This window comes from Lucilia sericata, unplaced genomic scaffold, assembly GCF_015586225.1.
Source record: "Lucilia sericata isolate MDLA Ls3-8-SP2 unplaced genomic scaffold, ASM1558622v1 Contig000105F_arrow, whole genome shotgun sequence".
NCBI lineage: Eukaryota > Metazoa > Arthropoda > Insecta > Diptera > Calliphoridae > Lucilia > Lucilia sericata.
In genome coordinates, this window is record NW_023994137.1 from 77,395 (window position 1) to 103,788 (window position 26,394).

The following is a 26,394-nucleotide window of genomic DNA, read 5'->3' on the forward strand; positions in this document are numbered from 1 at the left end:
ATGGACCTATCCAATAAACAGGACAAGACAAAGTCCGAAACTCTGACCTGTGTTCTACCGATTTCCGTGGTAACAGATAAGGTAGGTTCTGTCTGGTTTGACCCCAGATCAAATCATTCTAAGAAAATGCCTAGGACACACTTAACACTACCAATTTATAGTCACGGCAGACTGTAGACACCTCTTTTCACACCAAGATGATATCATTCCCCGGGGGAACTATAAGTTAAAATTGTTCTAATCATGTTTTTATGAAGCCAATCTGGCCATTTCGTGCCATTCTTAATCCTACATAGCGACCAGCATCGATGTGCTAATACGCTAAATAAAATGAACTGATCTCCAAAAAAACATTCTTTAGTGATCTTTTATCCGAACACTGTGAATACCCTTAATATTAAATTGCTATTATCTAATTTTATGTTAATAAAACAATAAACAGCAAATAAACAAGAAAATGAATTAAATGCTTTAGCAACAATGTTGCTAAACATTTTCAAACGAAAGTGGTTTATTAAATTGAAAACGGCCAAAGATATTCAAAAAATAAAATTGAAAAAAAAATGCATTAAATAAGAAATACAAATAATGAAATACAAAAACAAACCCTTTTGTTGTTGTTGTTGTTTTGGCTAAGGTGCATAAAGTGTAAGACAACCTGTCCTATGTCTCGTACGCATCTTTAGTGTTACCTTTTGAAAAAGGTGATTGTTGTTGTAATTTTTGAAATGCATACAACAAAAACCGTCGTCTGTCCGACAACACTTTGAGCGGCCTGCAAACACGGGTCTTCAAAATAAACATAAGTATGAATAAAGAACTATAACAACAACGACGATAACAGCAGCAACAGCAATCGCAACATCAACACCAAAAGCAATGACAACAACACATTCCAGCTCATGTTAAATGTATATATACATATTATGTACATATGTATGTATGTAGGTTTGGTTGATTGTTGTTACTCGTAAACACTTTTCACTCACTCACGCCTAAAACTGTTTTTTTTCTGTGTTCTGTATTCTGTAGCGCTCGATATAGACAACTTTCAGTCTTCATTTAGCAGACTAACAGTACACAACGTTTTAAGAAAATCTAAAGAAAACTTAAGTTACTAAAGTTTCCTTTAACGGTCGTTTGATCTTTTTGAAATAAAAACTTAAACATTCCTACGATTTAACGGTCGTCTATTGTAACGAAGATCTATTGTTAAAGATCTCCCTTAAACGGTTTTAATTTTAAAGTTTTTGTGTTTTTTGTAATAAACTTTTTTTTTTGTTTCAAATATGAGTTCTCATCACTGGGGTTACACTAAAGAAAATGGTAAGCAAAAGAGTATAAATAAGTATTTGATTCTTTAACTAAAGTTCGATTACATGTACGAGTGTAATTAAAGTTTTTTTTTTTTAAATCGTGCTTTTATACTCTAATACTCTCCCTCTCTTTCTCATTTTATTTTGAAATTAATCTCTGTTTATATTTTTTATTTACAAATATTTTTGTGCTTTATTGTAAATAATAATATATTTTTTTTTGCATTTAAACACGTTCAGTTTTTGTTGCTTTTAAAGAAAGACAAAAAAAGATCGTGCCTGTTTCACTTCGATTGCAGTAGTGTGTTTTAGTTTTAAGCTCGATCGATTATAATTGCAATAAAGTCTCGTGATCGATTTGTATTTTTTTTTGTTTTTGTGCAAGTTTTTCAGTAAACTACTGTACGAGATGTCAAGTTTAAAATACTGTTTTTTTGTTGTTTCTTTACACCAAAGTTTAATTTCACTTCCCGAAAGTTGTTGAAAATAAAAATATATATGTTTGTATATATTTTACAAAAACAGACATTTTAACAATGCTAAATGTTGTGTGATTAAATTTTTTTGATTACTATAAATTTCTAAAGTGTTCTGAATATTTTTTTGTAAAAAAAACTTGTTTTTGTTTCATTTCTGATGCAGTCAATTGCATTGTAAAGTTTTTTCCATGTTTTATTGTTTTTGTATAAATTGTTATTTTACTTTCTACAGTAGACAGCGAAATTTCCGTTAAAATTTGTAAATTTAAAAATTGAAAAATTAAAACAATAAGTGAAACATAAAGAATGTGACCTTTTACATCATATTTACACTTCCGAATTTATAAAAGTGATTAATTAAAAAAAAAAATTCCAAATCTCAAAGAAAAAACTTGAAAGGCAAATTTTTTGTAAAAAAGATTTTAAAAAATTATAGTAAAAATTATTTATTTCATTTGATTTTTACGAACTCTTGATTGAATATTCTTCAGGCTTGAGTTCGAGCCCCATCTGAGAAAGATTTTTTTGGATAATTTTAACAATTTGGAAAAAAATTATGAAATTTATAGAAATAATGAAATTTATTTATAATTTTAATATTTATGATTTTGAAACAGGAGCTTTTCTTCATCAATCTAAGAAATAATTGGTTCCTTAACAAGTTCTAGAGCGGACAAATTAAGCAAATAATTCTTTCAGTTTTCTTCGTTCCATTTAAATTCAATTGTAGAACTAGCAAATTAATAGTTTCTTCAATCGTCACTGGTTCCAGAAAAGCTCAACAGAGCAAACTAACCTTTTAACCTTGTTGACTAGTTCCAGAATTTGTTCTTTCTTCGTGCCAAATAATCACATTAGTTGTTATCGGTTGTTATATAATATGGCAAAATTTTTGGGTTTAAGGAGATAAAACCACTTGTTTTAGAACGATTCTACTAGAACAAGTTCTTTATCAACAGTGATTTGAAAAACGATTCTAGAACAATTTCTGTTTTAACATTGATTTTTTTTTTTTAAATTTACCAACTTCGTAAACCATTTCGAGAAAGTTTTACAGAGAAATTTACACCTTTTTATTACCAGTTAGTTCTTTCATTAAGGTCCAAGAAAACTTGAAAGAGTAAATTCTCCTATTTAGGATTTATTCTAGAAATTCTTCTTTTCTCAAGTTTTAGAGGACTGAAATATGACTGAAAAAATTTTAATAATTAAATTTTATATTAATATGTCGATTGTTACATAATAATTATCTATTGCGAGAATTTTTATTTAACGATTTAGAACGATTCTAGAACAGGTTCTTTTATTCGCGATCTTTTCCGAATCAATTCCTGGAAAGCCTTACCAAAAAAACGCTTATCATTTCTAGAACTTTTTCTTTTCATTAGGTTGATCATTATAGGATCAGTTTTAGAGTTATTTTTTTTTTCTTTAAACTTTCATTAGGACAATTTTCTTTTTCGAAATTATCTCAAACAACTTTTGAAAAGCTTTACCGATAAAACACATGTCATTTTCCTCATGTTTCCTCATAGCATTTTCAAGCGAACTTTGGCCTTCGCTAGCAATTACATAATGAATACTTCTACTGCAAAAAATTTGGTTCGATTCTGATTACATTCTCAACCTAGAACTAGTTAAAAACTGAAAATTTTACTTTCTTTGTAAAAAATCTAGAATCTAGAAACTTTGCAGGGAGAAGCTCTACCATTTACAGAACTAATTCATTCATAAGTTTTGTTTGATCTTTGTAGGATCAGTAAGAATTAGTTCCTTCCTCATTCTTTAGAAGTCTTTCATCTAGGAATATAAAGAATCTAGATACAATGATGTCACCACGGCATCTTAATTGATTCTGATTGCACTCATTCTAGAATTAGTTAAAAACTGAAAACTTGGATAAATTATCTAACTTGGAACTACTGTTAAAAAACTTTATAAACCATACGTACTTAACGAAAATTCTAGATTATAATTTAAAAGACTGGCACTTAATGCAAAACCAATTATAATTCAGAATTCAGTGGCTAAGTTTTTGGTTAAAATATCTATGTATATCATGTGTCACCATTAGAAAATCTAAAGTGATTATGTTTAGACTCTTTCTAGAACTAGTTATTATCGAACAAATTTATAAAATCAACTTTGGAACTAGTTCCCGAAAAGTTTTACAAAGCAAACTCAACAAATTTTGAACAACTCAGTTTCATATAGAAGTTCGTTTGGGGGTCATTTGTGGGACCAGTAACGAAGACATTTTAAAAGTTTTACATAAACTTTAAATGATGAAATTTATATAAATGTCATTTAAATCGTAGCGATCAGATGTTTTATTAAAAATACAGAACTTTGTATTCATTCTGATTAATAATTTTATCAATTTATATTGTGAATTGTTGTTATTACATTGTGAATGTTAGTACACCATTAATTGTGAATTGTGTATCACAAGTTTTTTTTAGATTTCAACAAATTGTCTTTTTAATCAATTAATTATTTGTAGAAATCTTTAAATCTATTACTAATATGTACTAATCATTGTTTTTCCAATAAATTAGTTCATACTAGATTTTTCATTTTAAATTAACTCATATAAACTTAATCTTAATCACGATAAGAAACACTACAAAGTTAAGATCTTCAAAAAAAAGTTAATTAAATATTGACGTTTTTTTCGAAAGTACATAACAGTGATTAAAAAGTGATTTGAAAAGATTTTAAAACACTAATATAAGTGTTATAATTTTTAATTATAGAAAAAAAAAACGTATGTAAAGTACTTAAATTGTCATAATACTAGTTATTAAAACAAATAAAAATAAGAGATGTGATTAATTCTAGAATTTTTGTTTAAAAACAATTAAAACATTTTTATTTCAATTGTTATAGTAAACTTTAATTTGTTTGTCACTGTTGATTAAAATTTTAATTGTTTTTTATTGCATGAATCACATATTCGGGATTCACTTAATTAGCTTTCATAAACAACCTTGCTGACTTAAATGGCTCTAAAAAAGGAATAAATTTTAATATAATTTTAAAATAAAAAAAAACAACAATTAAGACAACTGCTAATTTTGTTAAAATATTTAATTGTAATAAATACTACGTTTAATAATTTTTTGCAAACAAAATGTTAAACTTGTTTGCATTAAAATTTATGATCCTCATGGACTTTGACAGCTCATATAAGGTAACACAGTGGACTGGTGATAAAAATCTTAGATTTAATCGTTGATCAGTTTTTTAACCGAACATTAACTGGTGACTAGTGTTCTGGGAAAGTTTAGTTTTAATCGGAGTTAGTGGAATACATAATCCATTTAGTTAATCAAATGGATCACGCCTGTAATTATTATTGGAGTATATGATTCGATTATATAATGCATAATGAAAACATCATGGTCCATTGCCTGCATTACATAGGATCATAATTTAAGCAAATTAGTAGTTTTGGAATTACTCTTATGTAAGGTATGAATGTATTAAGTGGTGCTTAACTAGGACATCACAATGTTAAATGGATTAGGTTTTTTCCATAAATTTGGATTAATTTTGCATCAGTCCTATTCCTTTGAGGAGTACTCTTTACGCGCGTGTGCGTAGTAGTCTCAATTTTTGCAGGGTATTTTCAAAATCTGGTTCTACTTTTATGAAAAGTACGTGGAATTTGAATTCCAAATAGCAAAATGCCAGAAAAATACAAAAGAATCTAATTTCGAAAAAGTACCGTTATTTTTTGTTAAACAGCTATAAGTGTAACATTTTTGTTTTATCTGTTTTAGTTTAGGAGTATGAGGTTACTGAAATTACCGGTTTTCCCCTTAATTTCCAATCCCTTCTTAGTGGATCTACATGACCAAAAATACATCAATTGTCAAATGATCATGAATTCTAGGTTTAGCGGTTTTTGGCTGTGGGATGATCAATCAGTCAGTAACGCCACTCTTTTATATACTAATAGCTATACCCAGTGTGCTTGGCTACCCTAAAAGCAATATAAATAAAAAATCTTCTTAATAATTTTGAAGATTCTAACTGTAATGTTTTCCAGAGATTCAATTTTTCCGAACGTTAATTAAAATTTTAATGTAATCGATGACAAATTTAAAAAAATCTAATATTTTCCCAGATATACGAAATTTTGTATTTAATTCATATAGGGGGTGCCAAGACCCCATTGAAAGCCCGTTATTCTCTAAATGTTCACATGAATGTCAAAGATTTTCATGTAGAATTTGAAGATTCTAGCTCTAATAGTTTCTCAGATATACGAATTTTTCTATTTAATTCATATGGGAACTCACAACCCCCAGATGAAAGTCCGCCTTTTTTTCTTCAAAATGTTCATATGTCTAATAAAGTTCTTCTTGCTAAATTTGAAGAATCTTGTTCTATTAGTTTCCCTGATAAGCGAAATTTTGTATTTAATTCACATGTGAGGTGCCAAGCTCCCCATTGAAAGTCCGCCCATTATTCTCTGAATGTTCACATGAATGTCAAAGTTCTTCAATTAAAATTTGAAGATTCTAGCTCTAATAGTTTCTCAGATATACGAATTTTTCTATTTAATTTATATGGGGGCTCCAAGCCCCCCATGACGAAAGTCCGCTCTTTTTTCTCCAAAATGTTCAGATGAATATTTAAGTTCTTAGTGCAAAATTTGAAGAATTTAGTTCAATTAGTTTCCCATATAAACTAATTTTTGTATGCTATTAATATGGGAGGTGCTACTCCCCTCATGGGTAGTCCGCCAATTTATTTCCCAAAATGTTTACATGGATTTTAAAGTTACTCGAGGAAATTTTTAATATTCTAACTGTAATAGTTTCCAAGATAAACGAATTTTTGTATTTAATTTATATGGGAGGTGCCACGCCCACTAATGCAATTCCGCCCACTTATTGTCTTAAATAATTATATTGATACTAAAGATGCTCCGACAAAAATTTAAGACTCTAGCTGTTATACTATCTCAGATATACTAATTTAATATTTTCTTAATATGGGCGTGGAACGTCGCCCACTTGAAATTTCAACATAAAAAGTAGCCTATAGTTCCTTCCAGACATATAGGAAGAAACTGTGAAAATTTCAGGAAAATCGGTACAGCCGTTTAGCTATAAAGCACAAACAAACAAACATACATACACACTTTCATTTTTATATATATACTATATAGAAGAAGAAGATTAGTGCATTAAACAGATCAAGCTTAATGCTCTATTTATTTCCGCCAAAAATAGCTTATCAGCATTAATGCAAAACTAATTAAAGATTAAAATATATTTGGAAAAATTCCTCTTGAAATTTTATTTATGTTTATTTCGAAAGTCATTCAACTCATTTGAGAGCAGATATATTAGGTATTTATTAAAATTTCGAAGTAAATAAATAGTAAACGTTTAAAATTGAAGATCTATCAAAAGCAAACTGATCTAAAACTTTCAAATTGACTTATATTTCTTTAACTGCAGCCTTATACAGTGATTCACACCGATATAATCATAGATTTGTTTGTCTCTTTTTTAACCCTTTACAATACTCGATTTCATATTTCTCTCAGAGAAATATGATCTCGATTCTCTCATTCAATACTTTTTCTCACGTTTTTGATTTTCACAACTTTCAAGATACGTTTTCTTTTAAGTCAAAAAATCGTTATGATAAGCTCTTTCAAAAATTTGTTTATTTACATTTTTTTTACGAATTTTTATAACTACCCGATCATCATATACGAACAACATACATATGTATGAACGTAGTTATTGGTCACCATCAAATTCCAATGAACATCTCATTAACATATAAATGTTAATAAATTTATAAAAAAATATATGATTGCAGATATCTGACGTATGCAAGTTTTGTCTGCGAAATGTACATATTTATTAGGTATTTGCCAAATTTGGATACAGATCTTTATTGTATAAGTTCAATGAATTGCATATTAGCGTGAATGCCGTTTACAATAAATTTTGAAAGAAAAAAAAAAACGTTTAATGAAACGTGAATTTATTTAGAAATTTATAATCAAGGTTATTTTTTCCTCAAATGTTTTTTAAACATATTCCCAGAAATTGTCAAAATGTTTAGGGGTATATGTAAGTTTTTTTTTAAGAAATTGGCCATTAGGGTATTCCAGACTTGAGTAATTTTTTTATAATTTTATAAACTTTAGACTTTCTTATAATTTTAAATATTTTGAGAATTTTGTTTTGGTGAAATTCTAAAAAATTTCTCCTAAAATTTTGCTTAAAATAGGTTTAAATTTTCTTTCTCTATTGTGAATGAATTATTTATGTTGAATTCGTGATATAATTTTTATGTTAAACTGAAGCATTTAGACTTTTTCTAGAATTAGGTTAGTCATTTATTCCCGCTAAAATTTAATCGCAAAAACGTGATCCATATTTTGTCGAACAGAACAAGCTGTTACGAACAAAACAACTATTGTGAATGAATGGTTCATAAAAAAACATTCATCCCCATCGCTAATAAAAGTGACATTTATGTTTCCTTGATATTCACATAATATTTATTTAGATAATTATAAATTTATAAATAAATTTAAAAAATAAAACTTTATACAATTTTTTTCCCTATTGTGAATAAATAAAATGTACACTTTTTGTTAAACTGAAACAACTAGAAAAGGGGAATTATGTTTCCATTAATTCGTGCTATAATTGAATCTCGAAAATGTGATCCATATTTTGTCGAACAGAACAAGCTGTTACGAACAAAAACTACTATTGTGAATGAATGGTTCAAACAAAAATAATTCACCCCTATCGTCAATAGAAGTGAAATTTTTGATCCCTTAAAATTCACATTAAGTTTTTTTAACTTTTATAAAATTACGTTTGAAATAGGTTTCCATTTCTTGTATATTGTGAATGAATGAACCATTCATATAGAGTCCATGGTATAAAATGTTTGTTAAACTGAAACAACTAGAAAAGGGAAATTAGGTTTCCATTAATTCGTGCTAAATTTGAATCTCGAAAATGTGATTCATATTTTGTCGAACAGAACAAGCTGTTACGAACAAAAACTACTATTGTGAATGAATGGTTCATACAATAATAATTCACCCCTATCGTCAATAGAAGTGAAATTTTTGATCCCTTAAAATTCACATTAAGTTTTTTAACTTTTATAAAATTACATTTGAAATAGGTCTCCATTTCTTGTCTATTGTGAATGAATTCACCCCTATCGTCAATAGAAGTGAAATTTTTGTTCCCTTAAAATTCACATTAAGTTTTTTTAACTTTTATAAAATTATGTTTGAAATAGGTTTCCATTTCTTGTCTATTGTGAATGAATGAAGTGAAATTTTATTTCAATAGAAGTGAAAAATTTAAAAGTTAAAAAAACGTAATGTTATAAAATTAAAGTTAGAGTCCATGGTATAAAATGTTTGTTAAACTGAAACAACTACAAAAGGGGAATTAGGATTTTCTTAAACTACTATTGTGAATGGTTTATAGAAAATTCATTATCTTCTTTTAAAAATTTTGCTTTGAACAACTATTGTGAATGAATGGTTTATTAAAAATTGTTGTTTCCTTGAAATTTTCATTTCCTTCGAGGGGAAAACTGCTATCTTGAACTTTTCGTGAACAATTCATTCACAATAGTTGATTTTGCTTGCAACAGCTGTTCATTGTTTACAAAATTCTATCAAAAAACTTCAAAAGAAATTGTTTCACGTAAAAAATTTAGTGAAACGAATAAAGGGAAAAGGAAACGAACTTAATTTTCCCGAATGGAGCAGAATATTACCGTTTTGCCGCTTTTAAAATAAATGAACATATTTTGTGTGGTTTTCAGATAAAACACGTTTTCATCTGTTGCATTTCCTGTAAATTGCAAATAAATAATTATCAGAATAGAAATATTTAATCATGTGAATTATTTATAATTTAAAAACATTGAACTTTATTGTAGCAATCGAAACGGAATTAATTTATGACTTTATAAAAATAAATAAAAATGTTTTTTTTTTACTTAGAAAAAAGGGCGAGGGGAAAAACATATTATTTTTAAATCACGTGCAAAATAAACTTTAACTTTGAATGAACAGCACGAGCTAAAATTAGCTTACTGGTTTTACATTTTCAAAACACCTTTTATTATTAAAATTTTTCTTATATAACTTTAAATTTACTTAATATTTTTTTTTGCATATTTAATTAAATTTGTTTTTTACTGTGAATTGCATTTTTAAATGTATTTTTTTTTAAATTACATTTGTTATTAACTGTAAAATTATATATAAAATAGTAATTAACGATAAGCGTTGTTAATTGAAAGTATTTAGAAGTTCCAGTGGTACGAAAGACTAATAACTTGAAACAGATTTACATTATTATAAATATGTACTATATAGATTTTCGCAGTAAAACGTAATTTTAAATAACTTTTATTTTCAGCAGTAAAAGTAATGTTTTTTGCAAGTGAAAACAAATTTAGTTCAAATAATACAATTTTATTAAATAACATTTTGTAAATATAATGCTGTTGAGTGAACAATTATAATTATTGAGCAATAATTTAAAAAAATAACAGTTTAATAGAAAATGTTCATAGAAATTTTACTTAAATATGACCCATTATTCCCGCAGTTATTCAGTAAATTTGTTTTCCTTAACATATTGCCACTATCGTGAATTTTTGCCTTTAAATTTTGTAAACAATTACCAACTAGTTTAACTATTGTGAATGGAATTTGTTAAAATATCCTTTTTAACTTTCTTTAAGTTTTTGAACAGATTTGAACAATTTTGAACTCTACTGTAATAAGTGCAATTATTTCAATTCTTTTTAATCATTATAAGAAAAATATTTTATTCTATTTTTCATTAAAGGCACTTGAATTTAAGTGCAATATACATACTTTCAAAATTTGTATATCCGAGGTAATGAGTAAAATTTTCAAAATTAATTAAAAATCTTACAAGTATTTACTTTTCTTCCGATGAATAGTCTTATTAAAATAGTGACAATTCAAAAAAAAAAAAAAAAACATTTAATTAGTTGTAAATATATTTACATTAATATTAATTTATTACAAATTAAGTTTGTATTATAAATTTCAGAATAACAAATAAGATAAAATTCCCGAAATTGTTAAGATCGAAGTCTAAATCTTTTCCTAAGAACGATTGAAATTTCAAACAGATCGAGTATAAGTATTTTGGCACAGTTGACACTTTGAGGTCAAAATTATTACATAGACTAAATTAGATATCCGACCGAGAACCAAATCATTGAATATCTGCAGATTGTATTCATTAGTTATCCAGTAAAAACTTGGTAATAACATTCATTTGTATTCTCTATATTACTTATTATACTCATTACTTCTCATTTGTGGTGAATACATGCCTTAAATAACGACTTAAAATTCATACTTTGTTTTTGCCGATTTAGAATCAAATATTTATCTGTTCGGATTGCATTCGTGGTTGGTGTTTTTTTTATAATTTGTCATTAAAAGGCCGATAGCTAAAGTATTTACCTAGTCGTTAATAGTCCTCACTAAAGAACATAATATGTACCTATGTTCAAGAATTTGTCCTATTAACAATCGAATCGAATGCTGAATAATGCGATTTCTGAAGAAATAATCTCCTGAATAACTTGGGGAGTATACGCATACCTTAAAAGAATTGTTCCCTTTAGTTAATAGTCTTTAGTAAAGAACATAATAGGTTTGTACATATATTCGAAAATCTTACCCATTTACGATACTATGGGATCCAAAATAAATCGATTTAAAAAAGGAATTAAATCTTTGAATCACATGGAGAGAATAGGCATACCCCGATGGAAACTGAATCATAAAAAATAAATCGATTTAAAAAAGGAATTAAATCTTTGAATAACATGGAGAGAATATGGAAACTGAATCATAAAATTGTGATCTCTTTCAAGTGCGTTTTTTTTTCTGAAAATAAGACTTTTAAAGCTTTACAATGGACTTATAGATTTTGACTGAATCATGAAATTGTTTTTTTTTTCGAGTTTCCTTTTTATGAATCAGATTAAAGAATATAAAGTAAAATTTACTTGATCTTAATAAAAATAAGACCAAAGAAATATAATTTGGGAGACAACACATAAATAAAGGTGACTTGACTACTTAATAGACTACTCTAGGACTAGGCGATTGACAAGTTTATTAAGTACTCTTTGTTTATACTATTCTATGGAATAGTCTTTAACTCTTCTATGGACAAGACTATTGACTAGTCTACGCAATAGTCTATTGAAATTGTCATAGTTCACTAGCGAGTTTATTGAAAAAATTATTGACTACTATATGGACTAACCTATTGACTAGTTGTTAATCAATTTTTGAATATAGAAGTCAATAAAGTAGACTTCTATATTGCAAAATTGATAAACTAGTTTGTTGGCTGGCCGATAGACTATATTATTGACAGGTCGATAGACTATTCCCTTTAGAGGTCCATTGAATAGTTCATGGTCTAGCCTACTCACTTCTTCAAATTTGATTTACTTGTTTGTTGACTAGTCTATAGAGTATTTCATTGGTCTATTAACAAGTCGATAGACTATTCTATTGACAGGTCTATTGACTAGTCGATAGAATATTCTATTGACTAGTAAATAGTATTCTTCCTTCACTTCTTTCTTGTCTCTACGGTTTACTTCAGTCTTAATCTGTCTCCTTCATGTATGATCCCCTTCTTCCCTTGTGGGTTCCAGTCTAAAACAATTCTGGTGGTATTGTTAGCAGTGATGCCAAGTGTAGGGATTTTTCCCTTTTTGTAGGGATTTTTTTCAAAAATTTCACTTGTAGGGAAAAAGGGAAAGATTTCTTACTATTGTCAAGTTGTAGGGATTTTTCCAATTTCATAGTTTTTATCAACTAAAAATATACTCTTTCATGTATTAAACTTTAAAATTAAAAATGAAATAATTTTTAAGGGCGGGTTTTTGAGGTGGTAATCAAATGCCAATTAATAATCAGATTATTTAATCTAAAAATAAATTTAATCTTATGTTAATCCCCTTTGATGTTTTTGAGTACAAGATTAAACTTCGCAGTGTTGCCATACAAAACAACAGAAAATGTCACTGTTTGTTATCAAAACAATGCATATTTTATAAAAACGAAGAAAACAATTGTAAATTTAATATGAAAATTAATGAAAACTTAAATTAAAAACAAAAAAATGTATTTTGAAGTGTCCATAATTTATACTAATCAATAAATAGAACATTTTAATGTTTATATTTCTAAAAATTTTATTAATTTTTTTGCATCAGCTGTTTACACTTTTACATTTCGTGCTTAAGATTAAACCACCTCCATTGGGCGCTTAAACTTGCAAACAAAATTAACTAATTGAGTACTCAAAAACATCTTTCGAGGATTAATTTTAATTTAATCGCTAATCTTTCACCTAAAGATTTGCCATAAGTGTATCGTTAGTAAAAATTCCGCTTGTAATTTCTACAATATGTGTACCTATATATCGCTACAAGCCTGGTATAATCCAAAATTCGGGATTCTTGAACTGAGGTCTACAAAACATGCGACATACGAAAATCTTTCATATAGATTTATCAAATTTCTAATATGTCTATTATTTTCGATGTGAAATCGACTTTTTGTAAACGTAAAAACTAAAACCCACGTTTTCGTGAATATTAGACAACTAAAAATTTAATTTCAATTTAGATGAGAAACATATTAACCTCAACTATCTGAATTTGGATTTTTAAAATCCCTTGATTTGTTTAAAAGTTATCAAAGAAAATAGTTAAATGTCATTAAATATTCATATCCATTTTTCTTGAAACGACTTTTTTGGATTATGCCATTCCTGTAGGGCGATATATTCTGACTCCTTATAGATAGAGTAGTCGGGGACTTAATACAGTAACTCAGGATTGAAAAAAATAATTTAATGTTCTGAAAATTTATAAAAGTAAACCGCAAAAAGTAAACCTTATTTAAAATAATTATATTAAATTTTATGAATTTTTTTTGTTGGGGGCACATATAATAAATTTTTAACATCGAATCGTGATACTGCCATAAATCTCTCAATTAATAAATGTATATTATAAAACAGAGCTAATATTTTAGTTTTTTATGTTATTTTTGTATTTTTTTTAAGATAAACTTGGAAAAAAATGGAAAAAAGTAGTGTAGGGAAAAATGTAGGGAAAATAAAAAGTGGGTGTAGGGAAAAAAGGGATTTTTTCTCATAAGCGTAGGGATTTCTGAAAAAAATCTCCTGGCATCACTGATTGTTAGTATAACTTCTAAGAGTGTGGCCCATCCATCGCCATTTGCGTCTAATCATCTCAATCATTGTTGGCCAGTTCTACGTGAGAGCGTGTATTTAAATATGGTTCTCTATCTGAGTAGATGTGCACAAGTAGACATATATCGTCAATATAATCAAGAGCGTTTAGGCGAGCTTGTAAACCCCACACTCTATCCTTCTCTATCTTTCAAGGATCGTTTCCAGAACTATATTAACTAGAAGTGATGGAATTACTTTTTAAGTTCACTATTGAAGTAGAATTTTGTATTCATAGAGCAATTTGGATAAGTTCTGCTGACAGATGACAACTTCAGATAGTGTAAAGATAGCTTAAGTAAACATCAAGTCCTCTATTTTCTAATCAACACAACATAATCTTATTAAAATAAATACATACTAAGTAAAACACCACTTCTGTATTTCACACATAATCACTTTTCCTGATATGCTCAAGAGGAAATTTCACTTAAACATTAATAAATGACGTTTATCTGATTAAAAATTAAATTATAGATTGCTAAATGTATATAATTTGCAATAGCATGATAATATTCATTATATTACAACAACAACAACTTTTGTTTTTGTTTGTATATAACAACTATAAAGTTAAACACGCTTTAAAAAAAAAAGATTCCACAACCCCCATCATTTGTAATTTCACATAGAAATGGAAAAAATGGGAGCTCAGCTAGAAAACTTACGATCTATCTGTCTATTCTGTCTGTTTGTCTACATGTACGTATAAGTATTATAAAATGATCATACAAAATTTTGTAATGTTCAATTATTAAATTGCCTATTAAACGGTTATTTTGTTTTATTATTTGTTGTGTTTTTGTTTTTGTTTCCCCCAAAAACTACAACAAAAACTACACAATAATTGACTAATGTGAATTTCTATTGTTTAAAGAGGAGAATACAAAAATATATATAGAATAAATAAAAATAACACTTTTGGACATTAGCGAGTCGTAGATACATACATAGGAATGAAACACATTTGCTTTAATATGTTGAGCAACATTGTTGCTAGACTTTGTCGAAACCTGGCAAGTGCAAAAACCTTCAGTATTTTGCTTTTTTTCGTTCTTATGTACAATTTCGAATTGTTTTTGTTTAAAATCAATAAAACAAAATTGTTGTGGATCAATATAATTTGTTTTAATATTTTGTTGGTCCACAAAAATCAATACTTGTGTATTGTGTTAATTAAATAAAAGCTTTGAATGTCGTCGGTTTTTATACCCTACACAACTTTAGTGGGGAGGGTATATTGGATATGTGCTGATGTTTGTAACATACAAAAATTTACGTCCTAGACCCACCTTAAAGTATACCAATCGGCTTAGAATCGTTTTCTGAGTCGATTAAGCTATGTCCGTCCGTCTGGCTGTCCATGTAAACCTTGTGCGCAAGGTACAGGTCGCAATTTTCAAGATAATTGGATGAAATTTGGCACGCACGTTTTATTTCACCTAGCCCCCATAGAACAGAACCCCCCGAAAAGGGCTTCTGAGCTCATAATTATGTTAAATATACAGATATATCGATAAAATACGGCACAACTAAGTTTTATAGAAGTCTTCATGACCCTGCCAAATTTCATAAAGATCGGGCCACATTTGACCCTAGCTCCCATACAAAGTCCCCTTCAGAAAATTACTTGAATGTCCCAAATTAACTTATAAACACAAATATCCCGATGAAATTCAGCACAATAAAATATTATGTAAATATAAATATATTCACAAAATTTTATCGGGATTGGTCCATATTTGCCCCTAGCCCCCATATAAAGCATCTTTCAGAGAATTAGTTTTTCATCCATAAATTGCTTAAATGTATCGGAACAAGGGAATATTGAAGATAAATACTTTATTATGAAAAATAAATCACATTTAATATTCATAACTGGTGTAGGGTATCATATGGTCGGCCACGCCCGACTATACTTTCTTACTTGTTTTTTGCTGTTGACATCTTAAAATAACATGCAATATTTATGAAATTTTTTGGAAAAATCATTAGCAATAAATCAATAATACCCTATATTCGATCGTATTTTCATAAATGAAAAGTTTATTCGAAGTATATTCTAAAATTGGGTGTTTGTTAAGACATTTGAACCTCTCTCTATACTTTTTTTTAAACGTCGCTTACAATTTCAATATTTTTTTTTTTTTTTTTTGCCTTCAGCACCTTTTGTTTCTTTTCACTGTCTGCCGACGTAAATCGTATTTTAAGTATTTCCAGCGTGTGGTTTTCTTTCGTATTTGTTCTTTATTTTAAACACTTCTTTGTTTTCTTTTATTTATTGCAATAATTTCCATAATTAAATAATAGCACTATAAAATATTCATTTCGTTTTCTTGTAAAAATGCTTTGATCAAAAAAAAAAAAATAATAATAAAAAAGAATGAAAGAAAAAATTATTTATTTTTTAATAAATATTGATTTTGCATTTCCAAATATGAGCCAAAATAAACATATTATGCGATAAAATATTTTGATCTTATTTATCACAAATATGAAATATAAATAAAGCTTGTTCAATGTTTAATATTTTGATTAATAAATTGTTTTAAAACATAAATATATTTTACTGACAATTCGAAGAATGATTAGTTACCTCTTAAACTACTTGTATAGGGGTTTTTTGGGGGGTAATGTAACGTGCTTTTATCTATTCTATTAGAAATGATTCTTAATTGAAATTAGTAAATCGGCCTTTAAATAACGGAGATAAGTCTATATAATGGCCACTTCCGAAAATAAATTAAACGACCATACATAATTAATAAATAAACAAATGACCCCAGATATTTGTGAGATCCAAATCATTAACAATTCTATTAGAAATACCTTCGAGATGATTCCTAATTGAAATTAGTAAAATCGACCTATAAATAACGTAGATAGGTCCATATAATGACTACTTCCGAAAATAAATTAAACGAATATATCGGGATAACATTTAACACGACTATGTTTTGTAAATACACAAATTATTTACCGACAAATTTTCCGGATCGGCTTATAATTGGTCATAGCTCCCGTATAAAGTCGACTTTCCAAAAATACTTAAACGTAAATAACTCTTGAATTAATAATGATTCGACTCGAATGTGTTTTGTATAAATATAAAAATCATTGTGTGACTTTTATACCCTACACCACTTTAGTGAGGAGGGTATATTGAGTTTGTACTGATGTTTGTAATGCATAAATATATTCGTCCTATACCTACCTTAAAGTATACCAACCGGCTTAGTATAATTTTCGGAGTCGAGTAGCCAAGTCTAACTGGCTGGCTGTCTATGTAAAGCTTGTGCGCAAGGTACAGCTCGATATTTTTAAGGTTATTGGATGAAATTTGCCACATAGGCTTTGTTAGCCCCCATATAAAGCCTCTTTCCGAAAATTCGTTTTTCGGTATCGATCCTAAATTGTTCATAGCTCTCATAAAAAGCGTTCTTCTGAAAACCTTTCATCGTAAATAACTTATTACTTATTTATAATGTCGGCATAAAAATCGACATAAATGTGTTTCGATCGATCCATAATTTATAATAGTTTCGATCGATCCATAATTGATCATAGCCCCTACATTATGTCCACCTCTGAAAATCACTAAAACATACATAATTAATTAACAAATATCGGTATCGGTTCAAAATTCAACAGAAATATGATTTCTATTTATATGCAGATCATTATGCTAAGTTTTTTCGGTTCTTGGACATAGCTCCCATATAAGGTTCTCTTCCGAAAATCATTTCAAAAAAACAAAATTCAATTCCGTGCAGTGGTCATTTTGGAAACCAAATTATGGGGCCAGTCACAGAATTCCATTCCGATCGCAAGAGGAATTATTATATAGCAATTAAATCTATTAATACTTCCATAACAATAACTTTAAACCAATTTTAATCCCATTTTGAAAAATTTTCATTCCGAAAAAGTTGTCGTTTTTTCAAAAAATAATTCCACTTTCGATCGTTATGGAATTCTATGACAGAAATTGCTATAAATATTCGACGTCTTTAGAAAAAAACTAGGTATTAGGTGGAGGGTGTTTAATATTCGTCATAACCGTGTCGGATGCCATTCAATGATATTAATTTTTTAACTCTCAGGTTTTAACCCTATAGGGTTACGGTATTACTATGAAGTAAGAAAGTCTGACTCGTCTGCTCAGGTAATAGGTGAAGGGTATTTAATATTCGTCACAGCTGTGTCCTGGTGCAATTCGATGATATTATTTCTTTAGCTTTCAGTCTGCTAACGGTCTCTGGAAAATTTAGTAATAACACTTTATCACTCAATTGGCTATGTATTACTTATAAGTTAAGACTAGTTAGGGAATATAAACTGCCAAGATAGGCTAGGGTATTACTATGAACTAAGAAAATCTGGCTATACTGGTTATGCATCGGTACTTCGATTCTCTCCCTATTTTTCTAACATAACTTCAATATTACAACTTCGAAATTACATTAGAAAAGTTTTAAATCTGTTAGAGTAATCCCTAGATCATGATGATTCATATATGTAAATGTTATTGTAACCTGCCCTCCGGTAGATTAGTAGTTAGTGTTCTAGTCTGGTAGACCGGATTTTTAACTTGCCCTCCGGTATGTTAGTGGCCTTCACTAGGTTGCTGGTTAGTATTCTAGTCTGATAGACCGAAGGTGGCGGGTTCGATTCCCACCTGAGGCACTGGTAAAGGAGCGCAATATTCAAACTTGAATATAATTTAAAAATTTTCATGAAATTCATATAAGATGCCATATGATCCAAAAAACGGGAATTTAAATTTAGTGCGATGATACATTTTTTACAAAATTATTTTGTTATTTTTTTTTATTGTTTTCACATACAAATTCAATTAAATTTCTTAATATGGTTGTAATATAAATTCCAGCTTTTCTCCATATAAGAAACTTATATTTGTTTTTTTTTTGTCAAAATATTTCAATTTGTTTATTTACTTAACAAAAGCTACTTGCTGGTTTATCAAAAAAGTTTTTTTTTATAATAAATTTAAACAATTTTATATATCACTTTTTTATCAACCTAAATAATTCTTTTGTTATTGATGTATTCTTAATCCACAATAATTTGGGTGGTTTTATTATATGCATTAAAGTTTTGTTTTAATTAATTTATAACAATTATAAACAAACTAATTATTTTTTATCATATTTGGCATTTAAAACTTTTTTAAATCTTTGTTTTTGTTTTCTATTTATTTAATTTATTGACTTTCCTCTGATCACATGAATGCGCGTTTAGCACAAGTTTTTTTTCAGTTTTTACTCGTATCTGCAGCACGTGATATGTTTTATACGCGTATCTATCATATCTGTTTTATTATTTGTCAAAGACAACAACTTTTTTTCGTTCCATTTCTATTCTAAATTTGTTTATATTTATCTTTCAAAAGTGTGTTGATTTTTTTAATGCTGTCATATAATGTTTTCTTAAAGTCTCGTTTTTTTTTTTTGTTTTTAAAATTTATTTTTCTTTATTTATTTTTGTTAGAGATAATAATGAAAGATTTTAATTTGAGTTATAAAAGATCTTAAAGGGAAAAAAGTAAGGGGTTCTATAGGTAGTTTAATGATGCATTTATTAACTGATAAGATAAAATGTAAAAATATTTTTCAAATCTTTTGTTGCATATTTTCGTAATTAGTAGTTATAGGGAAGCAATACGAAAAAAATTTAATTATGTATCAGACTTAAAACTTTTATAAATAATCTCTAAATCTTGAGGATTCATAAAATCATAATTTTAGTTTTATTTGAGTCCAATTACATTATACAATTTGGAACTTAAAAAATGTCTAAATAATTTAAAAAAGTTCAATCTAGTTCCGGAATATTAGATTCTTAAGATGTGTGTGTTGCTTGGGTAGGCGGCAAACCCTACAAGAATCTGTTGTTATGGCTCAAAACTGACACATAAAACGGGTGTGGAGATCAACATTATCGTCTTCCTAATCACAACACTATCTTCAAAGCTATGAAACACTGGTTAAAGATAGATGATCGTGTCGAAGCGGAACATTAGAGCAAACTCCGGCGGGAAACTGTTGTTACACAGATGGCTCAACACAGGAACATTATACGGGTCTGGATAAATGCATTAAAATCTTCCTAATCACAACACTAGCTTTGAAACATTGGTCCCAGATACAAGATCTTTATCCAGCGGAACAGAGCAAATTCCTGCGGTAATATGTTGTTAAACAGATGGCCCTAAACTGCCACATAAAACGGGTCTGGAGATCTACATCACCGTCTTCCTAATCACAACACTAGCTTCCAAGCTGGAGTTTCATGCTAGTACGGAATGTGTAAAATTCGGTGGATAGAATATGACGCCCTGAGAGGTGAACATATTATCTGACAACCAGATGACAATTAGCGCTATATCAGCCATTGAGGTTAAATCTAAGATCGTATTGGACTGTGGTAAGCTCTGCATTATATGGGTGCCACACGACTCGGGCATAATCGGAAATATAAGAGCATATGTACTTGTTATAAAAGGTATAGGAGCTTGAGAAAGCTAACCTGACGAGTGCAAAACTGTTCAACCCAACGAGGCCTGATTTAAAAACATGAGCGAGAGAATTGCTCTTGTAATAATGAGAAGGACCACTCAAATCCTGTGGAGTAACCCGAGTTAGGGTAGGTAAACAATAAGCCACTCAGAATAATACGATGTTAGTATACACTCAGTTTTACGGGCACAACTATAAGAAATTGGATAAATGAATTCTGACGAAAGTATAAATTTTGTGTGCGATGTTATTGATAGGGCACTGAAGATAATCGGCATTAAAGAGGAAATGTACTTGCTATAAAGAGATGCGAGCTTGAGGAAGTTAACCTGACGATGCAATGAGACTCATATTGAAAACATAAGCGAGAGAATCCCTCACCTAATAATGAGTAGGACCGCTCAAATCAAATGTGGGGTTAATGCTCAACGAGTAATTTGCTTTGAAGTCTACAGACTTCGATTGGTGGCGGAGTTTGAGCTTGTTCGGAGTCACAATATTACCTTATAAAAGAGTGTAAATTTCTAAAAAAAAACTTCTAAAAGAACTTCGATTGCTGTTAGAATTCGACATTTAGAGGAATGTTAAAAGCATTAAGCTTCTAAAGAATTCTCTATTAATATTGAAATTCGGCTTTCAAAAGAACCTTTGGCTTTGAAAAGAACCTTAATAGGACCTAGAGTTTGACTTCCCAAAAGAGCCAAGAACATAATACAATACAGATTGTTGTCAGAATTAAGTTTTTGAAAGAACTTCCAGAAATTGGCATTGAAAATAGCGATAAGGAAACCTCGTTTGGTGTTAGCTTAAAGCTTCTAAATAATCCACGATTAAGGTTGGAATTCGGCTTCCAAAAGATTTTTGCTTATAAAAGAACCTTAATAAGAGCCAGAGTTTGGTATCCCAAAGGTTATGGCAATTTAGCTTTTACAGATTATTGACAGAATTCAGTTTCTAAAAGAACTTTCATCTAATTTCGGAATATTAGAATTCAGTTTCTGAAATTATTAGTGTCAGAGTTTGACTTATATAGCTACTATTGGCATCGCAATTAAGATTTCTAAATAACATCAATTAAGAACGAATCTTAATTGAATTTCTTACGAATCTTAATTGAATTTCTTACCAATGAAAATTTCCTGTTTTTAAAGAGAAGGTTAGGTTACGTGGGTTGCTCGCTAGTAAGCGAGTTCACTCGGAAGCCTTGTGGCCCGTTGTGATACCCTTAGAATTACCATTCCCTAATATTGAGAGAATGGTTTCCCTCCCTAATTTCATTAACTACTTCGTTCGTTCGGTCTTCGTGAAGAGCAGCCGGTGCTTCTAATAAAATCGATCATGTTTATTATTGGCGCATCTCTGAGGCAGTTTAGATCATGGAAAAGAGCTCTACCAAGATAGAGTAGCCTGTGCTCTTGTAAGGCTGGGCAGTCATATAGAAGGTGTTGTACCGATTCCCCTTCTTCTTCGTCAAACCAGCTTCTACAGCAGCTATAAATTGGGTAGCTCATATGTTCCGACATATGTCCAATCATACAGTGCCCAGTAATTATACCAGTTAGAAGCCTAATCGAGTTCTTTCTAAGAGACAAGAGAGTCCTAATCATATCTGTTGTCCGAGTGGGCCAGAGCAGTCTCGATATTCTACAAATGGTGATATTTGACCATCTGAGTTCCGTCTCACTCACTCATCTATCTATCAATTTTGATAGGGTCGTCAGGGGAGTGTGAATATCCTTTTAAGCAAAGGTTAAGTCTAGGGACGACTCTTTGTTTGCACACTCATCAGATATTTCATTTCCCTGGATGCCCTCATGTACAGGAACCTATACCAACACAACGTGATGTTGTGTCAGTTGTGCCAATGATTGAATACAATTGAGAAGACATTTCGACTTAATAACATTGGAGTTAAGAGCCTTGATTGATGCTATCCAAGTACATATGTATAGTTGAATTTTCGAGATTTAGTTCCCGGATTCTTCTCGCGGCTGTATAGATAGCATATATCTCTGCCTGAAGGAAATTCAGTGTAAATAGAATGTAGTCTGTTTCCTGCCCCATCATTGGACTGCTGTGGTCGTGCTTCAGTCCGTTTGACTGTTTAAGTCGTAGAGCAGATCTATCAGAAATGCATTTGATATATATATCAAGGAAAATGTTCAATACATTATCTATATAAAAAGATAATTTCTCTCCAATTACAGAAAATTTTCGCAAAACTTTAGGTTTATAAAGAATTTTTACCAATTTTTTTTTTTTTGCAAAATTATCTTTCTTTTTATGATGTGTTCACACTAAATCAGTTTTATATGATCATTTTCCCTAAATAAATTTTTGCTTAATTAATTATAATCTTTTTTATTAAATCGTTAGCTTTTAATAAAAATCTTCTGATCACGTTTATGTAACCATATATAAAATCTGTCTGCCCATAATTTATTTAAATTGCAATTGTGAGTCATTTTAAAGTTCTTTTTATTAAAATAACTTATAGAAAATATGCATAAATTATAAAAAAAATTAAATAAAAGAAATTAAACGTTATGACTAAAATAAAAGTATAATGCAACGACATAAACGACACAATAATAAAAATTATTTAATATTTATTTGTTTAAACATCCTTACTATATTTGTGCAATGTAAAAAACCATTTGATATTCTAAATGCATAACGCTAAGAAAGTAACATCACGATCATACGATCATAAAATGCTAAAAAGAATAAAAACGGACGCCAGTTATACATCAGACCGACCAACAGCTAGACACTCCGACAAACAGTCTGAGCCCAGACATTCTACTAGTAAATCAGTTAAACTGACTAAGTAAGAAAAAAAACATTTTTATTGCAAACAACTCGTGTCATCAATTATGGCGAGTAAACAGAAAAGATTTGCGATAAAAAATTTTTTATAAAACAATAGCTGAGGAATAAAAAAAAGTAAAAAAATAATGGTCATTAAATATTAACGTCTGTATATAGGGAAATTTGTAAATAAAAATAAACAAATAAAGGAACATACTGTTATCAGCTGTTATATGGTTTATTACTTTAAGTCCAGGGTCTTGACATTTTGATGTATTAATACCCTGTCACGATAGACATGTCTTTTTTAAATCAAGTATACTTAAAATATATATAATGGACATGGTATCTAAATATAACTAAATTTTTACTTTTCGTTAGAAAAAAAGTTGGTCATTTTCAAAAATCATTAAATATATTTCAAGATAACTAATTAGTCCCATTAATAAATAATAAAACTCATGACCAAATTGGTTTTTTACAATCAGATTGATAAAAAAGGTATTAGCTACCTAAATGATTTATAAGAAAATAAGTGTTTGGTACTTAATAAATTATAATTGTTATAAAAGTTATAAAATAAATCACGACAAATACATATTATGGGAATTTTGAGCAAAATTTTTGATAAGAAACTGAAGTCATTAAATCGATTATGTAATTCTTTAGGAAGCAATTTGTATTCTAAATAAACGTTTATATACATTTATTAGAAATCGTTAACTTCTAAAAACCAGTTATGGAACCAGTTCTGTTTTAAGTTTCATGATTCTCTAAGAACTATGTTTTAGTTCTTAATTCAAAGTTTAGTTTTTGATACCTTTCCTATAAAGAGTTCAATTTCTACCCCCTAAGGAACAGTTACGGAACCAATTCTTTTAAGTCCCTCATTAAATTAAAATCATATAGATAGTTTCTGAATATATTCCGACAAGATTTTAATATATTTTTTTACCTTTCTTGTCTTTTACAGGACCCGATAAGTGGTTCATTGAATTTCCAGAGGCAACTGGCACCCGTCAATCGCCCGTCGATATCAATACTGCCATCTGTAAAAAGGGTAGTGATTTGAATGTGGCTCCCTTGAAATGGCAATATGTACCAGAACACACTAAGAGTTTGGTAAATCCCGGCTACTGCTGGCGTGTGGATGTTGATGGTAATGAATCCGAATTGACTGGTGGTCCTTTGGGTGATAATATCTACAAATTGGAACAATTCCATTGTCATTGGGGTTGCAGTGATTCTAAGGGGTCCGAACATACTGTTGATGGTGAAGCCTATGCTGGGGAATTGCATTTGGTACATTGGAATACCACTAAATATGCTAGCTTTAAGGAGGCAGCTGCCGCTCCTGATGGTTTGGCTGTTTTGGGGGTTTTCCTTAAGGTAATAGATAACTCTTCTTAAAATTATTACAATTTTTTATTAATTTATTATTTCTTATCCAAATCTCTAGCCCGGCATGCATCATCAAGAATTCGACAAAATCACTAGTCTCTTGCAATTTGTCAAGCACAAGGGTGATCGCATTACCCTGCCCAATGGTTGTGATCCTGCTAAACTTTTACCCAGCACCACCACCTACTGGACTTATGAAGGTTCCTTGACCACCCCACCTTGCTCGGAGTGTGTTATTTGGTTGGTCTTCAAGACTCCCATTGAAGTGTCACACGATCAATTGGAAGCTATGCGTGATATGAACTGTTATGATGTTAAGGAAGAATGTCCTTGCAATGAATTGAACGGTAAAGTTATCAACAACTTCCGTCCTCCATTGCCTTTGGGCAATCGTGAATTGCGTGAATGTGGTGAACATTAAGTAATATGTTGATACGTGCAAGAGAGAGAAATGACAAAGATTGAGTGATTTTTTTTTTTGTGTGTGAAGTTTAAAGTATTTTTCGTGAATAATTCTAAATTATTCATGAACATTTTTGTTTTTTTGTTGATCTTTCGTTCACATTTTTATTGTAAATGCACTCATTATGACAGTTATTTAGTAATTTAATTTAAAGTGTTATTAAAAATAAAATATTGTTAAACAAATTTTGTGATTAAAAATAATATAATTAAAACAAATGTGTTTTTTTAATTTATTTCGTTGGACCCGAACTTAAGGCAGAAAAATTTCGATTCTTTGATAAGTTGAGTGACATGGTGCTCTATCCTACTAAAAAAATATAACACGGACTGAACCGAACAATTCCTCAATTCCATCAAATTTCAGACAGACACTTTGTCGAGATAGTTAGTGTTCCAAGAGGGAATTTTAAAGCGCAATTAAAGGATTGTCCTTGAAAGAAGACGGATGTTCATAATCACATGGTTCCCGTGGTCCATGTACAAGTACTTTGTTCAATTGCTCGAGCTATATAATCTCTTGACCATTGCTGTTTCGTTACGTAACTTCTGTAATTCAAAAAGATCAATTTCGTATACAACCACGCAGATGGGTTTGTTTCTATTGATTCGGCAACAGTGAAGATACAATCGGTTGACAGAAATACGAATCTCAGAGAAAACATTGTTACCAGACAGGTATGAATAGAGACAAGCATAAGAGAAAACATCAAACAACAAGGGTTATGCAAGGTCCATATAGCACTGAATCATTCTCTATCTTATTTATTCTCAGTTTTAGTCCCGCAGTCACTTCTCTGGGTTATCTGTTGTATTTTTCGCCAACAGCAACGAACTTTTATATAGACTTCATCGTGTATCAGTCTTTTAATCAACTTTCTCTTCCCGAGAGTTTATATTTAAACCACAGCCACCACGTGCATCCCGAAGGGTCCTCTCCAATAACCGGAACAAAATAATATCCGAAACTCTGCTCTGTGGGCTAGCGGTTCTCGTGCTACCAGATAATATTGCTCTCCGGTACCTGTCATTA

The 26,394-nt window shown here is 29.5% G+C and overlaps 1 protein-coding gene across 2 annotated transcripts; it reads left to right on the plus strand.

Moving 5' to 3' along the window:
• The first annotated feature begins 1,041 nt into the window (after positions 1–1,041).
• Positions 1,042–25,580, plus strand: LOC119600170 (carbonic anhydrase 2). 2 transcript variants are annotated; one of them, XM_037950261.1, is made up of 3 exons: positions 1,042–1,326; positions 24,472–24,887; positions 24,958–25,580. In XM_037950261.1, the coding sequence occupies exons 1-3, from the start codon at positions 1,290–1,292 to the stop codon at positions 25,318–25,320; spliced, it is 816 nt and encodes a 271-aa protein (XP_037806189.1). In that variant the 5' UTR covers positions 1,042–1,289; the 3' UTR covers positions 25,321–25,580. The 2 variants fall into 2 exon arrangements, with proteins under 2 accessions (XP_037806189.1, XP_037806188.1); XM_037950260.1 differs by lacking the exon at positions 1,042–1,326 and adding an exon at positions 23,945–23,999.
• Positions 25,581–26,394: the final 814 nt, after the last annotated feature.

Coding starts and splice junctions, on each gene's coding strand:
- LOC119600170 (XM_037950260.1), top strand. CDS start 23,960: ATGACCAAATTGGTTTTTTACAATCAGATTGATAAAAAAG. Junction 24,000..24,471: donor CAATCAGATTGATAAAAAAG/GTATTAGCTACC, acceptor TGTCTTTTACAG/GACCCGATAAGTGGTTCATT. Junction 24,888..24,957: donor TTTTGGGGGTTTTCCTTAAG/GTAATAGATAAC, acceptor CCAAATCTCTAG/CCCGGCATGCATCATCAAGA.